Genomic DNA, 23,083 nt, shown 5'->3' on the forward strand with positions numbered 1-23,083 from the left:
GCTGCAGTAAAGATGAACGTTTTGCCACGCTTGCTTTACCTCTTTCAAGCCCTCACAATCACAATGCCCTGTAAATTGCTAGCCCCTGCTTGGACGTGCGCTTTATCTGGGCCGGAAAACGTCCGCGACTGGCACGCTCGGTTCTGTATCAGGACAGGAAGAGAGGAGGGCTGGGGGTACCCAATCTGGCATGGTACTATAGAGCGGTCCAGGCGCGTGCGGCAGTAGAATGGTTCCAGGACTACCCGGACCGGCAATGGGTGCAGCTGGAACAATACACTCTAGGTGCGAGGCCACTAGGGGCTCTCATGTGGATCCCGAGTTCACTTAGGTCACTGGAGGTGGGACTGTGTCCTTTTATATATGTCAGTCTTTCAAACTGGGATAGTATGTTTCCACAAAAAAGTTACCACACTCTCTCGTCTGTCTCCCATAGCTCACAATCCACTATTTTACCCTGGTACACTAAAAGGAGCATTCACAAGATGGTACACGGGAGGTTTACGACTGTGGGGTCAACTGTTTGAGGGGGAGACCCTATTGTCGTACTTGGAGGCCCTTGAGAGATTCCCGATCCTGGGGTCTGATCAGTATGCATATCTTCAGCTGTCCTCTTTTCTTAAGACACGGGCAGTCCGGGAGGTAGTGTCTAGGGAAAAATCAACACTAGAAACCATATGTGAGGGTCCACCAAAGACCAATGGACTGATATCGCGGCACTATAACATTGTTAATAGATAGTCACCGGCTTACACACTTCACAGGAAGAGTTGGCAGAGAGAGTTGGGCCTGGAACTCGATGAGACAACCTGGGAGAAAATGGAGCGGGCTGTGGTGGGAGTGTTGTCTCATGTACCCTTTAAGGAGAATGCGGTGTAGGTGTTGAACCGATGGTACTTGACACCTGAGCGTCTTCAGCGCATCTACCCCACAACGACAGGGCTGTTTTGGAGGGGCTGTGGGGTAAAGGGAACAGCAGGACACATATGGTGGACATGTAGAAAGGTCAGTGCTTATTGGAGGGCGATACGTAGCAGGCTGCAGTTGTGGACGGGTACCCCGATACCATGGAGCCCAACTTTTTTCTTATTTCCTGCGGGGGTTGCGGGTCGTCCTCTTGCCCAGCAATTTATTTTTGATGCAGGCGATAAGCTCCGCCAGAGTTGTAATTGCCGCTCATTGGAAGCAGCCCTCAGTTCCACCGATATCTCGGTGGATTAAAAAATTGAAGCATATCTGCGAGATGGAAAGGTTATTAGCGGAAAGATGTAACCAATTGGGTAGATGGCACCTGACTTGGGATTCTTTTATCCTTCATGTATAACTTGATTGGTCTAATAGGTGCTCTAGCACAGGAAGACATGTTCATTTTGTTTGAATTGAGAGCATCACTACGCTTTGTATTAGTTATCCGCTACATCACTAAAGATTTGTATTATGTTCAAGTGGATTGTACTACGTTATGCAAGATGTGTTATGTTTCAGATTTTGTGTATTATTTTTCAAGAAAGACTTCATAAAAATTAAAAAAAAAAAAAAAAGTGGAGACAGGGAAGAAGTGGGAAACTATTGACCGGTAAGTCTCATGTCAGTGTAGGAATAATAATGGAGTTGCTGCTGAATGGAAGGATAGTTAACTTTCTAGAAACCGACGGGTTACAGGACCTGAGGCAACATAGCTTTACCAAAGGAAAATCCTGCCAAACGAATCTTATTGATTTCTTTAACTGGGTGACCAAAGAACTGGATGAGGGACGTGCGCTAGGTGTAATCTACTTGGACTTCAGCAAAGCCTTTGATACGGTCCCCCACAGAAGACTCGTGAATAAGCTGAAAGGGTTGAACTTAGGACCGAAAGTGGTGAACTGGATAAGAAACTGGTTGACCGACAGGTGGCAGAGGGTGGTGGTAAATGGAATCCACTCGGAGTAAAGGAAGGTGTGCAGTGGAGTTCCTCAGGGGTCTGTGCTGGGGCCTATTCTGTTTAATATATTTGTGGGAGATATTGCTGAAGCGTTGGAAGGAAAGGTGTATCTTTTTGTGGATGACACGAAAATAGCCAATAGAGTGGATACCCTGGAGGAGAAACGATGAGAAGGGATCTCCGATTGTTAGAAGAATGCAAGATCTTCCTAGCAACAAAGTTTGCTAGCCCCTGCTTGGACATGCGCGACTGTCTTCCCGCCTGTAGCACGAGCGTGCTCCTCAGTCTCTCTTTTTCCGCAGCTCAGGACAGCTGTTTTACGGCGGTTCTGTGTCCCAGAGAGGCCCCCGCTGCGTTTTTGCCACGTTTTTCTTGTCTTTTTCACCACTTTTCGGCATGTTTACAAGTTTGCTCGTGTTCTTCTCTTAAAAAAAAAGTTTTCCCTTATTTCTTTAGTTTTTCTCTGTAAGTTTCCTTTCTTTGTTGTGAGCGGCCATTTTGGCCGCCCATGCAGGTGTTTTCCCTTTTTGGTGTCTGTTTTCGGCACAATCGCAAATTTTGACCTCGCCGGCGCGATTTTTCTGCCCATGTTCTCGAAGCCTACCAGTGGCTTCAAGAAGTGCACACGGTGCAGCCAGACAATCTCGCTCACTGATAGGCACGTCTTCTGTCTTCAGTGTTTGGGGGCTGGTCATCGTCCCAACGCCTGCACGCTGTGTCTTCAGCTGAAAAAGAGGACCCAGGCAGTGAGATCGGCTCAGTGGAACTTGTTGTTTGGAGCCGGGTCTGGTCCTTCGACGTCGACAGAGCCAGCGGTACCGAGGTCATCGACGGTATTGATGTCTGCTTCGGAGGGTGCATCGACATCCGGAGCACAGGTGATGGCAGTCCAGAGATCCCACGCTGGTAGCAGTGAGCCATCGAGTGGGTCTCCACCTGCCTCAAGAGCTGCTGCGGTACAGACCCCCCCCCCTCCCCGGAACTGCCCTTCTTTGTACCCGGCCCCGAGGAGATGTGTGGATTCCACGTCCTCATTGATACCAGGAGGTACCGCTGACTTGCTTTGAGCGGAGGCGAAGAAGCACCATCTTGGTCACCTTCCCGTCACAGTACCGAGAGCTCCGGGGCGCTGGGAGGACCGCTCACCCTCCATTCAGGAGGTGTCGATGCGCGCTTCTCCGGACACCCCGGTACCGCCTCCGTACCCCAGACAGATTCTGTCATTGTCGCCGGTACTGGCCCCACAGCTTTGCTTGACGGATGATCTAGACGAGCGCTTCCGAGCCATACTTCTGGGGATTCTGGAAGGACCGCTGTGACCTTCTGCTCCGGTATCATCGGTGCTTGCGCCGTTGGTACCGTTGAGAGATGTGGCGGTTGGCTCCCCGCCCATGGTGAGGACTGTGATGCCGGTACCGCTTTCAGCGTCTGCGGCCACCCAAGTTGACTCCCCTTTGACGTCGCTGGAGGGAGCTTCGTCACCGGTGGCGAGGGAGTCTTCTCAACATCACCATAGAGGACTTAGTTCCTCGGCATCGAGACAGGCTCGGCTTCGGACCGAAGTTCGTGAACTGGTGTCCGATACCGAGGGTGAGACCTCATGGGAGGCAGAGGAAGACCCCAGATATTTCTCTGATGAGGAGTCTTGTGGTCTTCCTTCTGATCCCACTCCTTCGCCAGAGAGAAAGCTTTCTTCCCCTGAGAGTCTGTCTTTCTCATCATTTGTCTGGGAAATGTCTACAGCCATTCCCTTCCCAGTGGTTACTGAGGATGAGCCCAGAACTGAGATGTTCGAGGTCCTGGACTATCCGCCACCTAAGGAGTCGTCCACTGTTCCCCTTCATAATGTCCTGAAGCAGACATTGTTGGCGAACTGGATAAAACTCTTAAGTAATCCCACTATCCCCAAAAAGGTTGAGTCCCAGTATCGGATCCACGGGGACCCGGAGTTAATGAAGATCCAGTTGCCTCATGACTCTGGTGTTGTGAATCTGGCTCTCAAGAAAGTCAAGAGTACTAGGGATTACGCCTCGGCGCCCCCTGGGCGGGAGTCTAGGACTCTGGACTCTTTTGGGAGGAAGGCCTACCATTCTGCTATGCTCGTGTCCAAGATTCCACGAGCATCCACTTGCGGAACAATGTGAGGCAGCTGACGGACTTGGTCAATAAGCTACCATCGGAGCAGGCCAAGCCTTTTCAGGAGGTGGTCAGGCAGCTGAAGGCGTGTCGAAAATTCCTGTCCAAGGGTGTTTGACACTTTTGATGTTGCGTCCAGGGCTACTGCTCAAGGTATAGTGATGTGCAGACTCTCATTGCTACGTGCCTCTGACCTGGAGAATAGAGTCCAGCAGCGGATTGCGGATTCTTCTTGCCGGGGGGATAACATTTTTAGTGAGTGGGTCGAACAGGTGGTAGAACAGCTCCACCAGCGGGACACTGCATTCGCCAAACTCTCCCACCAGACGCCTTCAGCATCTACCTCTTTTGGTAGACTTTTTTATGGGGGAAGGAGGAATGTTCCCTATGCTTCTGATAGGCGTAGGTATAATCCGCCTTCTCGCCAGCCTGCTCAGGCTAAGCCCCAGCACGCTCGTTCCCGTCAACAGTGTGCGCTTCCACAGGCCCCTGCAGCTCCCCAGCAAAATCAAGGGACAGGCTTTTGACTGGCTCCAGGCGAGCATAGCCGATATAAAAGTGTCCGTGCCGGACGATCTGCCGGTAGGAGGGAGGTTAAAGTTTTTTCACCGAAGGTGGCCTCTTGTAACCTCCGACCGGTGGGTTCTCCAAATAGTCCAGTTAGGATACTCCCTCAATTTGATCTCCAAACCTCCAAATTGCCCTCTGGGAGCTCAGTCCTTCAGCTTCCAGCACAAGCAGGTACTTGCAGAGGAACTCTCTGCCCTTCTCAGCTCCAATGCGGTCGAGCCCATGCCACCGGGGCAAGAAGGGCTGTGATTCTATTCCAGGTACTTCCTTGTGGAAAAGAAAGCGGGGGATGCGTCCATCCTAGACCTAAGGGCCCTGAACAAATATCTGGTCCGAGAAAAGTTCAGGATGCTTTCCCTGAGCACCCTTCTTCCCATGATTCAGAAAAATGATTGGCTATGTTCTCTGCACTTAAAGGATGCTTATACTCTCATTCCCATACTGCCAGCTCACAGACAGTATCTGGGAACACAGCATTTTCAGTACTGTGTGCTACCATTTGGCCTCGCCTCTGCGCCCAGGGTGTTCACGGAATGCCTGTCAGTCGTGGCGGTGTCTCTACGCAGGCTGGGATTTCATGTGTTCCCATATCTCGACGATTGGCTGGTAAAGAACACCTCGGAGGCAGGAGCTCTACAGTCCATGCAGATGACTATTCAACTCCTGCAGCTATTAGGGTTTGTGATAAATTATCCAGTTCCATCTTCTTCCAGTACAAAGACTCGAATTTATAGGAGCTCTGCTAGACTCCCAGACTGCTCATGCCTACCTTCCCGAGACGTGGACAGACAATCTTCTGTCCCTTGTTCCCTGGGTACGAGCATCTCAGCAGATCACAGCTCGCCAGATGTTGAGATTGCTCGACCACATGGCCTCCACAGTTCATGTGACTCCCATGGCCCGTCTTCACATGTGATCAACTCAATGGACCCTAGCTTCCCAGTGGTTTCAGGCTGCGAGTAATCTAGACGACGTAATCCAACTGTCCACAAGTTTTCTCACCTCCCTGCTTTGGTGGACAATTCGCTCCAATTTGACCCTGGGACATCCCTTTCAAATTCGTCTCTCCTGGGGTGGGGGGCTCATGTCGATGGGTTTCCCACTCAAGGGAGTTGGTCCCTCCAGGAAACAGGTTTTCAGATCAATCTCCTGGAGTTGCGAGCGGTCTGGAGCGCGCTATAAAGGCTTTCAGAGATCGGCTGTCTCATCAAATTATCCAAATTCAGACAGACAATCAGGTTGCTATTTACTACATCAACAAGCAGGGGGGCACCGGATCTCGCCCTCTGTGTCAGGAAGCTGTCAGGATGTGGCTTTGGGCTCACCAGCACGGCATGTTTCTCCAAACCACGTATCTGGCAGGCGTAAACAACAGTCTGGCCGACAGGTTGAGCAGGATAATGCAAACTCATGAGTGGTCTCTCAACTCGAGAGTAGTACGCAAGATCTTTCAAGCATGGGGCACCCCCTTGATAGATCTTTTTGCCACTCAGGTCAACCAGAAGGTCCCTCAGTTTTGCTCCAGACTTCAGCGTCAGATGCCTTTCTCCTTCATTGGGGGAAGGGCCTCCTGTAAGCGTATCCTCCCATATCCTTGGTAAGGAAGACTTTGCTGAAACTGAAGCAGGATCGTGGAACCATGATTCTGATCGCTCCCTTCTGGCCGCATCAGATCTGGTTTCCTCTTCTTTTGGAGTTGTCCTCCGAAGAACCGTGGAGATTTGAGTGTTTTCCAACCCTCATCACTCAGAACGAGGGGGCGCTTCTGCATCCCAACCTCCAGTCCCTGGCTCTCATGGCCTGGATGTTGAGAGCGTAGACTTTGCCTCCTTGGGTCTTTCTGATGGTGTCTCCTGAGTCTTGCTTCCAGAAAAGATTCCACGAAGAGGTGTTATTCTTTCAAATGGAAGAGGTTTGCCGTCTGGTGTGACAGCAAGGCCCTAGATCCTCGTTCTTGTCCTACACAGACCCTGCTTGAATACCTTCTGCACTTGTCCGAGTCTGGTCTCAAGACCAACTCTGTAATGGTTCACCTTAGCGCAATTAGTGCTTTTCATTATCCTGTGGAGGGTAAGCCTATCTTGGGACAGCCTTTAGTTGTTCGCTTCATGAGAGGTTTGCTTTTGTCCAAGCCCTCTATCAAGCCTCCTACAGTTTAATGGGATCTCAATGTCGTTCTCACCCAGCTGATGAAACCTCCTTTTGAGCCACTGACCTATTGCCATCTGAAGTACTTGACCTGGAAGGTCATTTTCTTGGTGGCAGTCAGTTCAGCTCGTAGAGTCAGTGAACTTCAAGCCTTGGTAGCTTATGCTCCTTATACTAAGTTTCATCATAACAGAGTAGTCCTCCACACTCACCCTAAGTTCTTGCCGAAGGTTGTGTCGGAGTTCCATCTGAACCAGTCAATTGTCTTGCCAACATTTTTTCCCCGTCCTCGTACCCGCCCTGCTGAACGTCAGTTGCACACATTGGACTGCAATTCTATCTGGAGCGGACAAGCCCATTCAGACAGTCCGCCCAAATGTTTTTCTTTTGATCCCAACAGAAGGGGAGTTGCTGTCGGGAAATGCACCCATCTCAAATTGGCTAGCAGATTGCATATTCTTCATTTACGCCCAAGCTGGGCTGACTCTTGAGAGTCATGTCACGGCTCATAGTGTTAGAGCCATGGCAGCGTCAGTGGCCCACTTGAAGTCAGCCACTATTGAAGAGATTTGCAAGTCTGCGACGTGGTCTTCTGTCCACACATTCACATCTCATTACTGCCTACAGCAGGATACCCGATGCGACAGTTGGTTCGGGCAGTCGGTGCTGCAGAATCTGTTTGGGGTTTAGAATCCAAATCCACCCCCCTAGACCCGGTTTTATTCTGTTCCACTCTGTTAGTTGGCTTTATTTAGGTCAATCTCAGTTATGTCCTCGCCGTTGCGAGGCCCAATTGACCACTGTTTGTTGTTTTGAGTGAGCCTGGGTGCTAGGGATACCCCAATCGTGAGAACAAGCAGCCTGCTTGTCCTCGGAGAAAGCGAAGTTACTTACCTGTAGCAGGTATTCTCCGAGGACAGCAGGCTGATTGTTCTCATAAACCCGCCCTCCTCCCCTTTGGAGTTGTCTTCCCTTGTCTTTTGCTTTCTACTGGACTGAGGAGCACGCTCACGCTACGGGCTGGAAGGCGGTCGTGCATGCGAGGTTCGCGCATGTCCACACGGGGGCTAGCAAACTTTGTTGCTAGGAAGATCTTCCGATCTGGGGCTGCCGTCGGACGTCACCCAATCGTGAGAACAATCAGCTTGCTGCCCTCGGAGAATACCTGCTACAGGTAAGTACTTTACTTTATTTTCAAATATTTTAATCCATTTAACAAATGCTTAAATACCCCAGATCATTCAACTGCATTCACACAAACACTCTTCCATAAACCTATTCTCACTAATACATCAATAACTAACTGCCATAAAGCACATCTGAACAGCTCACCATCCTCAGCTGTGCTGTGGTAAGCAGAGCTCTTTATCTATGTATGACCAACTTAAGAGTCACAACACTTCCCTCCTGTGATCTAAATCTTTACAAGTCCTTTACGATCCAGGTTTGTCCTCCACTTTCATTATGCAGAAGCGTCTTTCATGCAGAGTGGAGGACAAACCTGGATTGTAAAGGACTGTTTGGTCTGACATAGGTATCTATTAAATTACAGTTATTTTAGAGATTAAAACCTAGGTGCATGTAGAGTGTGAATGCATATTCTTTGGGGAAATCCTGAAAACCCGACTGGATTGAGGCCCTTCAGGATCGAGGCTGAACATTGCTGATCTAGATTTAAGGGGTTGTGATATGAGCCTGGATTAGTTTCAGGAGAAACAAGGACATTTCTTCATGTAAACAAGGATGGATACATAGAATAGCCTTTCAGGTGGTGGGAGAAGTAATCAGTAACAAAAAAAAAATAAAATTGGAATAAGCAGAGAATATTCTTAGAATTAGGGAAATGAGTTTAAAAACTGATATTCAGTAATTTGCTGTATTGAAACAGTAAAAATGGGTTGGCAAGGTGATCCTTGTGGTTTTTATATATTCTTTGTTTCTAATACATCTTCAGTCTCTTTGAGACTTTCAGTAGTAGTATTTTTGTTAGCTTGAATTTGGAGTATGTTTAAAGTGATATGATACAAGTCTGCTGGGAGCTGAACCTACACATTACATGTAGGATACTAAACAGATTTCAGATGGGGTACTACCACTTGAAGCCAAATTTGAACCAGAACTTAAAATTTGAAGGGTTCTGTATGCCTTGAAATTCTGTCACTGATCATGCTAGTCATTCATAAGTTGGCATTGGTATATATTGTGTACTTTTGATTTTGTACTAAGCCTTGTTTAAAATTATTGAACAAAAGCAAGATTGTAGCTTGTCATACTTTTCTGAAATTAATCAGAGGCGGTGATAACTCAGCCAGAGCTATCTCTTGCACCAGGCCTGTGCAGTGTAGATAAGGTTTGAGGAGACTTCAGTGTTACTTAAATGCTATCGAGTTCTGAGTTGGAGAAGACTTGAGACAATGGGTGTGGTGGCTCAAGAGCAGCTTTTACTCAGTTGCTATCTGCCAGTGATTTGTCTAATACAGCATAAACAATTACTCAGAATTGCAGTTTATAATGTTCTGGTTTATATTGGTGTAACAGCTCCGCTGACGCATTTATTGAACAGAGATGAATTTCTTCCCTCAACAGATTTTACTTTTTCTTAGCTCAGAAATCTTGATGTAGGTCTTTGAATTTCTCTTGCAGTGATCTTACATACTCTGCTGGTCACAGCTCCAGCTCCACAGCACTTCTGCTCAACTCGAACGCTCCAGACCTGTCCCTGGAGAGCCCCCAGCCGGTCAGGTTTTCAGGATGTTCACAGTGAATATATGTGAGATTTGCATGCACTGCCTTCATTTCATACATAATCATTGAAGATAACCTGAAAACCCATCTAGCTGAGGGTCACCAAGGACAGTTTTGGGGATTATTGTGTAGACTTCTGGTTGTTTTTTTTTTATTATTATTATTTTTTTTTTTTTAGAGAAGAATCCATGTACTCATGCATGAAGGGAGGGACTCCTTTAAATAAGGGCGTGGGGCCCTAACCCAAATGTAGGAGGAACATATAAAGATTCAGATCATATAGATATTTTAAAATATTGTAAGTTTTTTCCCTCATTCTTGGAATGTTGTTTTTTATTTTGTCTTTTTTTTAATTCACAGTGAACCCAAAGAAAGACAGTGAGCACACACCTGTAAAAGGAGGATTTATTGCAGATCTAGGTAATAAGTATTCTGTTTTAATATGATTTTCTTACTGTGAAGTCTGTGTACTTGGAAAGTATTGCAGTAAGTATTCTGTGAAGACAAGCAGCTCCAGTAATGTACAGTATGTGCATGCTTTCCACAGCTTTTCATGGAATTGAGACCTTTCTGAGCATGTATGGCAGTTCCTGCGACCACACACTGTGCTTCAGTTCTATATTTTCTCTGTTGAATGTTGGATGCATTTCATTCTTTCAGTATTTGCTGTTTCTGTTGCTTTCTATTTTCTTCAGAGCATTTTTTTTTGGTGGTGGGAGGGAGAGGTAAGGATTAGTACACCTTATTTCTTTTCTGTTTACCTTTAAGATTTATTTTTATATTTTTTTCTTGAATTGTCTTTGGATTCACCTTGCTTGCTTTTCAGCTTTTGATAAAAATCTATCTACCTTTTTTTTCTGTTTGTCTTCTTCAAACAAAAGTTTTTGTTTTAGATAGAAAAGATGATCAGTGACTTCAATAAATATCTAAGCTTTCAGCAGTTTTATTAACTAGGGAAGCAGTATAAAAAGTTTGCAAAAATTAGATATATGAAACAGACTATCGTAAGATCTTGTATGGGTCTGGGCATGGATCATTTGTCACACTGCAGCATCTGCTCTAGGATGCTGCCAAGAGGTTTCAAGATATGCATGTGAAAGAACTGTCTCATTTTAAGGAGACAGACAAAAAGAGATTGCCGATTTACTGAACCAGTGTCTAAAATAGCATCGAAGCACAAGGATCATTGAGTTGGGCTGAATGCTTGAAAGAAGGAGCTGCCAAAGGAAGCATAGACTTCTGTGTTGCAGTCAGGGCCAGTTCAAGGGATTATGACACCCTTATCCAATGTCTTTGGAGCAGTCTTGTGGTATAGGCTTCAGAGATGGTATACATTCTCAGCCAATGTGGTCACCATATATTTAGTGACACTATCTATATGGCTAGAGCTCCAAATATATGCATTGTGCTGTGATTGTGCCAGTACCGTCTGTTTAATTTTGGTTATTCAGCAGGCCTAGACTTAAACATATAACTTATCTAGGTAATTTTTTGGCCTCCCTCTCTAACCTGGTGCACAAATATATGGATATCTGCATTTTAGCAGTTGAAATGGTGTGATGATTCCCTATATATATATTTTTTTTTTTTTAAACATGGATAGGTTAATTATGCATTTGCTAGTGAATGCATAATTACCTTTATATGTTGATTCAATAGTGCTTTCAAGATGAAATTAAATAAAGAGAAAACAGTGTCTACTCCTTTCATCTCAATACTCTCCATTCCTCCTGACTACCCTCAGCACCCCAGACGTTAAACTCTCCATATCTGACAACCTAAAAATCCTTGGAGTAATGATTGACAACCATTTAGCATTTGAAAACCATGCTAAATTCATCACAAAAAAAATGTTTAACATGATGTGGATTTTAAAACACGTGAAATCATATCTTCCCTTGGACACCTTCCGGAACCTAGTATAATATACAGTACTTACACATGCAGATTACTGCAACAGTGTTTTCCTAGGATGTAAGACCCTAATCCTGAAGAAACTTCAGACTGAAGTATTTTTTCATGGAGAGGGTGGTGGATGCTTGGAATGCCCTCCCACGGGAGGTGGTGGAGATGAAAACGGTAACGGAATTCAAACATGCGTGGGATAAACATAAAGGAATCCTGTGCAGAAGGAAGGGATCCTCAGGAGCTTAGCCTAGAATGGGTGGCAGAGCTGGTGGTTGGGAGGCGGGGCTAGTGCTGGGCAGACTTATACGGTCTGTGCCGGGGCTGGTGGTTGGGCAGCGGGGATAGTGCTGGGCAGACTTATACGGTCTGTGCCAGAGCCGGTGGTGGGAGGCAGGGGTAGTGCTGGGCAGACTTATACGGTCTGTGCCACAGCTGGTGGTTGGGAGGCGTGGTTGGGAGGCGGGGATAGTGCTGGCCAGACTTATACGGTCTGTGCACTGAAGAGGACAGTACAAATAAAAACGTAGCACATATGAATTTATCTTCTTGGGCAGACTGGATGGACCGTGCAGGTCTTTTTCTGCCATCATCTACTATGTTACTATGACTACCCAAAACACGGCAGCTAGATTTATCTTTGATAGGTCAAGATTTGAAAGTGCAACACCTCTTCGAGAGAAGCTTCATTGGCTCCCCATCAGAGAAAGAATTGATTTTAAAGTCCACACATTGATTCATAAGATAATATATGGAGAAGCCCCTATCTACATGAAGAACCTCATTGACCTCCCAACCAAAAACAGAGTGATGTCTTCTCGTACTTACCTCAATTTACACCTACCTTCCCAACTGCAAAGGTATTAAGTACAGATCCTCCTATGCATCTAATTTTTCCTTTTTGGGCAGCCACCTTTAGAACACACTACCAAAATCCATCAGAAGAATCAACGATCATTTACCCTTCAGTAAAGTGTTGAAGACCCATTTCTTCAAGAAAGCCTACATTAATGACCCAACTTAACGAAAGACCCAACCACATGATTCCTGTCCTACGATTGTTATACCTTAGACCATTGTCTCCCAATCTTCTTATGCTCATCCCCAATCTTTCCCTCTTCATCCTTCCTGCGCCTTGCCCTGCTCAAATTTTTCTCCTTTTGCTATGTCTTACCCTCCCCAAATTCTTCTCCTTTACATATCCTATCTTCTCCGAGGACAAGCAGGCTGCTTGTTCTCACTGATGGGTGACGTCCACGGCAGCCCGTCCAATCGGAAACTTCATTAGCAAAGGCCTTTGCTAGTCCTCGCGCGCCCATGCGCACCACGCATGCGCGGCCGTCTTCCCGCCCGAACCGGCTCGTGTTCGTCAGTCTTCCTTTGTCCGCGCTCGGTACGGTCGTGTTTGCGCCGTTCGCGCCCCTTAAGTTGATCCACGCGCGTCTTTTGACTTTCGCTACTTAAAAAAAAAAAAAAAAAGGGATTTCGGAGAAGGGCCTTTCGGTCTTTTTCCCCTTCCCGTATTTCCAGCTTTTTGCCCGTTAAGTTTTCTTTCGTTTTCGGGGTAGGCCCTTTTGAGGCCTCGGGTCGAGTTTTTTTCTCCCTCTCTTTTTGGTGCCTTACCGCAATTACGAGTTTTGATTTCGCCAGCGTGATTTTTCCGCCCATGTCATCGAAGTCTCCCAGCGGCTTCAAGAAGTGCACCCAGTGCGCCCGGGTAATCTCGCTCACTGATAGGCACGCGTCGTGTCTTCAGTGTCTGGGGGCTGGGCACCGCCTGCAGGCCTGTAGTCTTTGCGCCCTTTTACAAAAAAGGACTCAGGTAGCGAGATTGGCCCAATGGAACTTGTTGTTCTCGGGCTCTTCGTCGGCACAGGGAGTATCGAGTGCATCGACATCGACAGCGTCAAGACCTCCGCCCTCGGCCGCGACTGTATCGATTACATCGAGGCATCGACCCTCTGCATCGTCGGGGCCGAGACATAGGAAGGCTGCGTCGGCGTCGGTGGTACCGGGACCTCCACTAGTGCTGATGTCGTCGGACGGTGGTGCTTCGACTGGAGTGCAGGTGAGGGCTGTCCATTCCCATGCTGGTGGCGGTGAGCCTTCGGGTGGGTCTCCCCCTACTCTGAGGGATCCTGCGGTACAGCCCCCCCGAGACCGACCTTCTGCGGCCTCGGCCCCAAGGAAGCGACGGCTGGATTCTCCATCCTCGTCTGTACCGGGAAGCTCCGGTGACATGCTTCGTTTGAAAAAGTCAAAGAAGCATCGACACCGGTCTCCTTCCCGCGTCGGTACCGAGAGCTCTGGGTCGCTGAGGGCATCGGCATCGGGAGGATCGCTCACCCTCTGTTCAGGAGGTGTCGATGCGCTCCACCTTGGACAGCCCGGAACAGCCTCCACGCCCGGAACAGACTCTGACTTCGACTCCTGCATCGGCTTCCATGTCTTTCTCCACAGCCGCCCTGCACGAGAGTCTCCGGGCCGTTCTCCCAGAGATCCTGGGAGAGCTGTTGCGCTCTTCCCCTCCGGTACCGGGGGTGCTTGCGCCACCGGTACCGTCGAGTGAGGCGCCACCTGGCCCCTTGCCAGGGGTGAGGTCTCCGACATCGGTGCCGCTTGCGGTACCGACTGCGGTCGCCTCCCAGGAAGGCTCCCCGATGACGTCGGCGGAGGGAGCGTCGCCGGTGCGGGCGAGGGAGTCTACCTTTCGACGCTCCCACCGTGGCCGTGTTTTCACGGAGTCGAGCCGGGCATGGCTTCAGACACAGGTTCATGAACTTGTGTCTGATACAAATGGTGAGGCCTCGTGGGAGGAGGAGGAGGACATCAGATATTTCTCTGACGAGGAGTCTGATGGCCTTCCTTCGGATCCCACTCCCTCCCCTGAATGGCAGCTTTCTCCTCCCGAGAGTCTGTCTTTTGCGGCCTTTGTCCAGGAGATGTCTACGGCCATCCCCTTCCCGGTGGTTGTGGAGGACGAGCCCAGGGCTGAAATGTTTGAGCTCCTAGACTATCCTTCTCCACCTAAGGAAGCGTCCACAGTACCCATGCATCATGTCCTAAAAAAGACATTGCTGGCGAACTGGACCAAGCCTCTAAGTAATCCCCACATTCCCAAGAAGATTGAGTCCCATTACCGGATCCATGGGGACCCAGAGCTGATGCGCACTCAGTTGCCTCACGACTCTGGAGTTGTGGATTTGGCCCTAAAGAAGGCTAAGAGTTCTAGGGAGCATGCTTCGGCGCCCCCGGGCAAGGACTCTAGAACCTTAGACTCCTTTGGGAGGAAGGCCTACCATTCCTCTATGCTCGTGGCCAAAATTCAGTCTTACCAGCTCTACACGAGCATACACATGCGGAACAATGTGCGGCAGTTGGCGGGCTTGGTGGATAAGCTCCCTCCTGAGCAAGCCAAGCCATTTCAGGAGGTGGTCAGGCAGCTGAAGGCGTGCAGAAAATTCCTGGCCAGAGGGGTATATGATACCTTTGATGTTGCGTCCAGGGCCGCTGCTCAAGGTGTGGTGATGCGCAGACTCTCATGGCTGCATGCCTCCGACCTGGAGAATAGGATCCAGCAGCGGATTGCGGACTCGCCTTGCCGTGCGGACAATATTTTTGGAGAGAAGGTCGAACAGGTGGTAGAGCAGCTCCACCAGCGAGATACCGCTTTCGACAAGTTCTCCCGCCGGCAGCCTTCAGCTTCTACCTCCACAGGTAGACGTTTTTATGGGGGAAGGAAGACTGTTCCCTACTCTTCTGGTAAGCGTAGGTACAACCCACCTTCCCGACAGCCTGCGGCCCAGGCTAAGCCCCAGCGCGCTCGCTCTCGTCAGCAGCGTGCGCCTCAGCAAGGCCTCTCGGCTCCCCAGCAAAAGCAGGGGGCGAGCTTTTGACTGGCTCCAGCAGAGCATAGCCGACATCAACGTGTCAGTGCCGGGCGATCTGCCGGTCGGGGGGAGGTTGAAAGTTTTTCACCAAAGGTGGCCTCTCATATCCTCCGATCAGTGGGTTCTTCAAATAGTCCGGCACGGATACACCCTCAATTTGGCCTCCAAGCCTCCAAATTGCCCACCGGGAGCTCAGTCTTACAGCTTCCAGCACAAGCAGGTACTTGCAGAGGAACTCTCCGCCCTTCTCAGCACCAATGCGGTCGAGCCCGTGCCATCCGGGCAAGAAGGGCTGGGATTCTATTCCAGGTACTTCCTTGTGGAAAAGAAAACAGGGGGGATGCGTCCCATCCTAGACCTACGGGCCCTGAACAAATATCTGGTCAAGGAAAAGTTCAGGATGCTTTCCCTGGGCACCCTTCTTCCCATGATTCAGGAAAACGACTGGCTATGCTCTCTGGACTTGAAGGACGCCTACACACACATCCCGATACTGCCAGCTCACAGACAGTATCTGCGATTTCAGCTGGGCACACGTCACTTCCAGTACTGTGTGCTACCCTTTGGGCTCGCCTCTGCGCCCAGAGTGTTCAAGAAGTGCTTAACTGTAGTAGCAGCGGCGCTTCGCAGGCTTGGGAGTACACGTGTTCCCCTATCTCGACGATTGGCTGGTGAAGAACACATCCGAGGCAAGAGCACTACAGTCCATGCAGATGACTATTCGCCTCCTGGAGCTACTGGGGTTTGTGATAAATTATCCAAAGTCCCATCTTTTTCCAGTACAGAGACTCGAATTCATAGGAGCTCTGCTGGATTCTCGGACGGCTCGTGCCTATTTCCCACAGACGAGAGCCAACAACTTGTCGTCCCCCGTCTCGCGGGTGCGAGCGTCCCAGCAGATCACAGCTCGGCAGATGTTGAGATTGCTGGGCCACATGGCCTCCACAGTTCATGTGACTCCCATGGCCCGCCTTCACATGAGATCTGCTCAATGGACCCTAGCTTCCCAGTGGTTTCAGGCTGCTGGGGATCTAGAAGACGTGATCCACCTGTCCATGAGTTTTCTCAAATCCCTGTATTGGTGGACGATTTGGTCCAATTTGACTCTGGGACATCCTTTCCAAATTCCTCAGCCACAAAAAGTGCTGACTACGGATGCGTCTCTCCTGGGGTGGGGAGCTCATGTCGATGGGCTTCACACCCAGGGAAGCTGGTCCCTACGCGATCTGCAGATCAATCTTCTGGAGTTACGAGCGGTCTGGAACGCTCTGAAGGCTTTCAGAGATCGGCTGTCCCACCAAATTATCCAAATTCAGACAGACAACCAGGTTGCCATGTATTACATCAACAGGCAGGGGGGCACCGGATCTTGCCCCCTGTGTCAGGAAGCCGTCAGCATGTGGCTCTGGGCTCGCCGTCACGGCATGGTGCTCCAAGCCACATATCTGGCAGGCGTAAACAACAGTCTGGCCAACAGGTTGAGCAGGATTATGCAACCTCACGAGTGGTCGCTCAACTCCAGAGTAGTGCGCCAGATCTTCCAGGTGTGGGGTACCCCCTTGGTAGATCTCTTTGCATCTCGAGCCAACCACAAAGTCCCTCAGTTCTGTTCCAGGCTTCAGGCCCACGGCAGACTGGCATCGGATGCCTTCCTCCTGGACTGGGGGGAAGGTCTGCTGTATGCTTATCCTCCCATACCTCTGGTGGGGAAGACTTTGTTGAAACTCAAGCAAGACCGAGGCACCATGATTCTGATTGCTCCTTTTTGGCCGCGTCAGATCTGGTTCCCTCTTCTTCTGGAGTTATCCTCCGAAGAACCGTGGAGATTGGAGTGTTTTCCGACCCTCATCACACAGGACAAAGGGGTGCTTCTGCATCCCAACCTCCAGTCTCTGGCTCTCACGGCCTGGATGTTGAGAGCGTAGACTTTGTCTCTTTGGGTCTGTCAGAGGGTGTCTCCCGCATCTTGCTTGCTTCCAGGAAAGATTCCACTAAGAGGAGTTACTTCTTTCTATGGAGGAGGTTTGCCGTCTGGTGTGACAGCAAGGCCCTAGATCCTCGCTCTTGTCCTACACAGACCCTGGTTGAATACCTTCTGCACTTGTCTGAGTCTGGTCTCAAGACCAACTCTGTAAGGGTTCACCTTAGCGCATTCAGTGCATACCATTACCGTGTGGAAGGTAAGCCGATCTCAGGACAGCCTTTAGTTGTTCGCTTCATGAGAGGTTTGCTTTTGTCAAAGCCCCCTGTCAAACCTCCTACAGTATCATGGGATCTTAATGTCGTTCTCACCCAGCTGATGAAACCTCCTTTTGAGCCACTGAACTCCTGCCATCTGAAGTACTTGACCTGGAAGGTCATTTTCTTGGTGGCAGTTACTTCAGCTCGTAGAGTCAGTGAGCTTCAGGCCCTGGTAGCTCAGGCCCCTTACACCAAGTTTCATCATAACAGAGTAGTCCTCCGCACTCACCCTAAGTTCTTGCCAAAGGTTGTGTCGGAGTTCCATCTGAACCAGTCGATTGTCTTGCCAACATTCTTTCCCCGTCCTCATTCCTGCCCTGCTGAACGTCAGCTGCACACATTGGACTGCAAGAGAGCATTGGCCTTCTATCTGGAGCGGACACAGCCCAACAGACAATCCGCCCAATTGTTTGTTCCTTTTGATCCCAACAGGAGGGGAGTGGCTGTGGGGAAACGCACCATATCCAGTTGGCTAGCAGATTGCATTTCCTTCACTTATGCCCAGGCTGGGCTGGCTCTTGAGGGTCATGTCACGGCTCGCAATGGCAGCGTCGGTAGCCCACTTGGTCAGCCACTATTGAAGAGATTTGCAAAGCTGCGACGTGGTCATCTGTCCACACATTTACATCTCATTACTGCCTGCAGCAGGATACCCGACGTGACAGTCGGTTCGGGCAGTCAGTGCTTCAGAATCTGTTCGGGGTTTAGAATCCAACTCCATCCCCCGTAGGCCCATGTTTATTCTGTTCCAGGCTACACTCTCAGTTAGTTGGATAAGTTGTTAGGTCAATCTCAGTTATGTCCTCGCCGTTGCGATGCCCAATTGACCATGTTTGTTGTTTTGAGTGAGCCTGGGGGCTAGGGATACCCCATCAGTGAGAACAAGCAGCCTGCTTGTCCTCGGAGAAAGCGAATGCTACATACCTGTAGAAGGTATTCTTTGAGGACAGCAGGCTGATTGTTCTCACAAACCCGCCCGCCTCCCCTTTGGAGTTGTGTCTTCCCTTGTCTTTGTCTTGCTACATACGGGACTGACGAACACGAGCCTGTTTCGGGCGGGAAGACGGCCGCACATGCGCGGTGCGCATGGGCGCGCGAGGACTAGCAAAGGCCTTTGCTAGTGAAGTTTCCGATTGGAAGGGCTGCCGTGGACGTCACCCATCAGTGAGAACAATCAGCCTGCTGTCCTCGGAGAATACCTTCTACAGGTATGTAGCATTCGCTTTCGTTTACCTCTCCATGTTCAATTTACATAGCCTTACCCTACTACTACTATGTTTGCTACAAATTGTAATAATTTCCTTCAAGGTATTTTGTAATCCTATTTACTTCTTACTGTGTAAGCCGCATTGAGCCTGGTTGTGTGGAAAAGCCTGGAGTACAAATGTAATAAATAAATAGAGTATAATTATACATTGACATGGAACATTCCTACACCAACCAATAAAACTGGCCTAACAATGAGTAAAGTTACAGCAGTAAGACATTTCACTTTAAACCTGGTTATATGTGTGTGCCTGATGCAAAGAGCTCCTAGCTCTCAGAAAACGGGCCCGACTTCTTTATGCTAGAGTAGCAGACTTGGTGGAGCTGAGGGAGACAGAGAGGTACATAGAGGAGACCTACAGGGATGTTGTAGAGAAGTCCCACCTCCAGTCTGGTAGCCCCTGCGCTACCTTGGAGGAAAGAGGTCTCCTAGAACGAGATGATCACCCTGGAAGTAGGATGTACTCCTGTAGCCAGGACCTGCCCACCAGGGATATGTCTCCAAGTGTTGCCCAGGAGGGGAAGGGTTAGGACAGCTGTTGTAGGTTGGTGATTTGATCATTAGGCATATAGATAGTTGGGTGAATGGTGGATGTGAGGATCACTTGGTGACTTGCCTGCCTGGTGCGAAGGTGGCGGGCCTCATGCGTCACCTAGATAGGATTTTAGATAGTGCTGGGGAGGAGCCGGCTGTCTTGGTACAATGGGGTACCAGTGACATAGGAAAATGTTCGAGAGAGAGAGAGGTTCTGGAAGCCAAATTTAGGCTCCTAGATAGAAAGCTGAAATCCAGAACCTCTAGGGTAGCATTTTCTCTGGTGCTACCCATTCCACGTGCAGGGCCCAAGAGACAGGCAGAGCTCCGGAGTCTTAATTCATGGATGAGACAATGGTGCAAGGAGGAGGGTTTTTAGATTTGTAAGGAACTGGGCAACATTCTGGGGAAGGGAGAGCCTATTCTGAAACGATGGGCTCCACCATAACCAGGGTGGGACCAGGCTGCTAGCATCTGCGTTTAAAAAGGAGATAGAGCAGCTTTTAAACTAGAAACTGGGGGAAGGCCGACAGTCGCTCAAAAGCGCATTGTTTGGGATAAGGTATCTTTCAAAGATATCACCAAACAGGGAAGATAGGGTATCCTGACAGTGAGGTTGCAAAAGAGACTCTAATAGATCAGGTGTCCTTAAATCAGACAAAACATTGCAAATTAATACTGTCAAGTACTGAGCATGATGTAAATAGGAACAACCACCATAGTTTGAAATGTCTATATGTGAATGCCAGGAGCCTAAGAAATAAGATGGGAGAGTTAGACTACACTGCAATAAATGAAAAATTAGATATAATAGGCATCTCTGAGACCTGGTGGAAGGAGGATAACCAGTGGGACACTGTCATACCAGGGTACAAATTATATCGTAGTAGTGATAGGGTGAATCGAATTGGTGGAGGGGTAGCATTGTATATTAAGGAGAACCTTGAATCAAATATATTGAAAATTCAGCAGGAAACAAAACACATCTATGAAATCACTATGGATTGAAAAGGGTAGTGATAGGAGTGTACTACCGTCCGCCTGGCCAGGATGAACAGACGAATGCAGAAATGTTAAAGGAAATTAGGGATGCAAGCAAACTGGGCAACACAATAATAATGGGTGATTTCAATTACCCCGATATTGACTGGGTAATGTAACGGCATGCTAGGGAGGTAAAATTCCTTGACGAAATCAAGGACTGCTTTATGAAGCAGCTGTTGTTACAGGAGCTGATGAGAGAAGGAAAAATTCTAGACCTAGTCCTTAGTGGAGCACATGATCTGGTGCAGGAGGTAATGGTGCTGGGGCCACTTGATAACAGTGATCATAATATGGTCAGATTTGATATTAGCTTTGAAGTAAGTATACATAGGAAATCAAATACGTTAGCGTTTAACTTTTAAAAAAGGGACTATGATAAAATGAGAAGAACCGTGAAAAAAAAACTGAGGAGTGGCTGCAAGGGTCAAAACTTTACATCAGGCATGGATGTTGTTCTAAAACACCATCCTGGAAGCCCAGGCCAAATATATTCCGTGTATTAAAAAAGGACAGAAGACCAAACGACAGCCAGCATGGTTAAAAAGTAAGGTGGGAGACACGTGATGCTAGGCGAGGGGTAGGACGCCGCAAGACAGAGCTCTGAGGCCCCGATGTAAGATCGCCCCCCTAGCAGCTTAAATCGGCGAATTTGAAATCGGCAAAAGAAGGAAAGATAGACGAGATAGCCCAAACTAGCGAACGGCGGAATTTATAAGGTGGAAAAACATCAATATGTCCTCCAAGGCGCCGTGGAAGGACGGAACACGAGGGAGAACGGGAGAAAACAAAATGGCGGATCCCGGCCCCTCGGGGGAGACAGTAAGTTCCGCCTGGGCAAATGAAATTGCAATGGAGGTTTTGCAATTATTAGAATCCTCCGTAGACCTGAAACTGCAGAAAATCTCTGAGAAACTCGATGTTATGGACGAGAAATTAGAGGTTCTAAAAACTGATCTGACCGGATTCCAACAACGGCTATCGGAGCTGGAGGATAAAAATACCCAGCAGGAGGGTCAGTACAAAGAATGGCAACAAAGGATTACCCAGCTGGAATCAAAAGTGGATGATCTAGAAAATAGATCACGAAGAAACAATATCAGGCTGGTGGGGATCCCAGAGACTGTAAGGGAAGTAGATCTGCGGGCCGTGTTGGAAGCATGGTTGCCGAAGGTGCTTGAAGCGCAGGAGTTGATAAACAACTTAAAAATTGAAAGAGCACATCGGCTGGGTCAACTGAGACCCGAAGCGCAAAGACCTCGAGTGGTAATTTGTAAAATATTAAATTACCACCACAAACAGGAGATTTTGAGGTTATGGCGATCTCAGGGCATGGTGAATTATGATAAGCATAAGGTGTTATGCTTTCAAGACTTTTCGACGGCAGTGGCAGCACAGCGAAAGCAATTTGTAGGAGCATGCACTGAATTACATAACAGACGGATTAGGTTCGCACTGCTCTATCCAGCTAGACTGAGGGTCCAGCATGAAGGCCGGACACGTTTTTTCGACACTGCTAAGGAAGCATTGGAGTTTGCCAAGCAAATAAAAGGAGGCATGGAGCAGTCTGCTGAGGAGGGGGTGCACTGAAGAAGAAGTGGATACCATTGCAAGATCGAGGGCTTAAGAACTTTCATACTGTTTTGCCGAAGAGGCAGAAGATATCCAAAGCAGTAGCGGGAGCAGAGCCTTGAGAGCGCTACTATTATTGTGAGACACTTAATATAATGGTTTAAGTTCCATATGAGTTGGGGATTTGTGGGGCAGTAAAAAGTTAAATATGCATAATAAGTTATATCAAGAGTTAGGATTGAGATTACAAGTGCAGGTTAATTGGAAAGGGACGCTTCAAATATGTTTAAGGGGGGAGGGAGTTTTCAAGATAAAAATGTTGTACTTTGAATGGTGTGTGTAAGAGGTCCCCCCGAATATGTTAGTGGGAGTAGAGAGTTGGTAAAATAACAGGGCTTAGGGGAGTGGGACCTGAACATTTCGATAAAGAGGAAGCTGCAGGGGGGAGGGGCAGGGCGCTAACGTGTCTGGTTCTTAGAGAACACAATGTGTAAAGTTTGGAAGAGGGAGAGGGAGGGGGGGAGGGAGGGGGAGAGGGAACAATGGGTAGAGGAGAAGGGGTCCTTCAAATTGTTTTTTCATTTGAGATTTATTTGGTTTATGGACTACTATTTTAATGTTTCTTTTTCATTACGGGAAACGCGCGCTGGAGAACGGCAGGGGTGGTTATTTTGGATGAAGAGAGGGGTGCCTAAGGGCTGGGAGGTACGCCCTCTGATTAACAGGAAAAGGCTGAGACAATGGAAATGGATGCAGTGGAGTGATGGGGTCAGTTAAATTGTTATCATGGAATGTAGGGGGAGTTTCTTCGCCCATAAAACGGAAAAAATTTTTGCAGGCTTTGCAACGCCAGGCGGCCGATATAGTGTTTCTTCAGGAAACACATCTGACAACACAAGAGCATGATAAATTTCAGCAGGGCTGGGTGGGCGCGGTAGTGGGCGCTCCTGCACATAATAAAAAGGCGGGAGTATTGATACTAATTCGAAAGGGGCTGTCAATATCTATAAAAGCGGTTAAGAGGAGTGCAATGGGTAGATATGTCCTGATAGAGATGGAGATGGGGGGAACTCCTTACGTTCTTTGTAATATATATGCACCGAATGTATA

General features: G+C 48.5%; 1 protein-coding gene across 1 annotated transcript in view; it reads left to right on the forward strand.

Annotated features, from left to right (window-relative positions):
• Window positions 1-23,083, forward strand: part of SMARCC1 (SWI/SNF related, matrix associated, actin dependent regulator of chromatin subfamily c member 1) — a 542,893-nt gene that overhangs the window by 201,459 nt on the left and 318,351 nt on the right. Inside the window, 1 exon segment of the mRNA XM_030196622.1 lies at window positions 9,884-9,943. Within this exon segment, the coding sequence (XP_030052482.1) occupies window positions 9,884-9,943 (60 nt within the window).

Source organism: Microcaecilia unicolor, chromosome 1 (genome assembly GCF_901765095.1).
Source record: "Microcaecilia unicolor chromosome 1, aMicUni1.1, whole genome shotgun sequence".
NCBI lineage: Eukaryota > Metazoa > Chordata > Amphibia > Gymnophiona > Siphonopidae > Microcaecilia > Microcaecilia unicolor.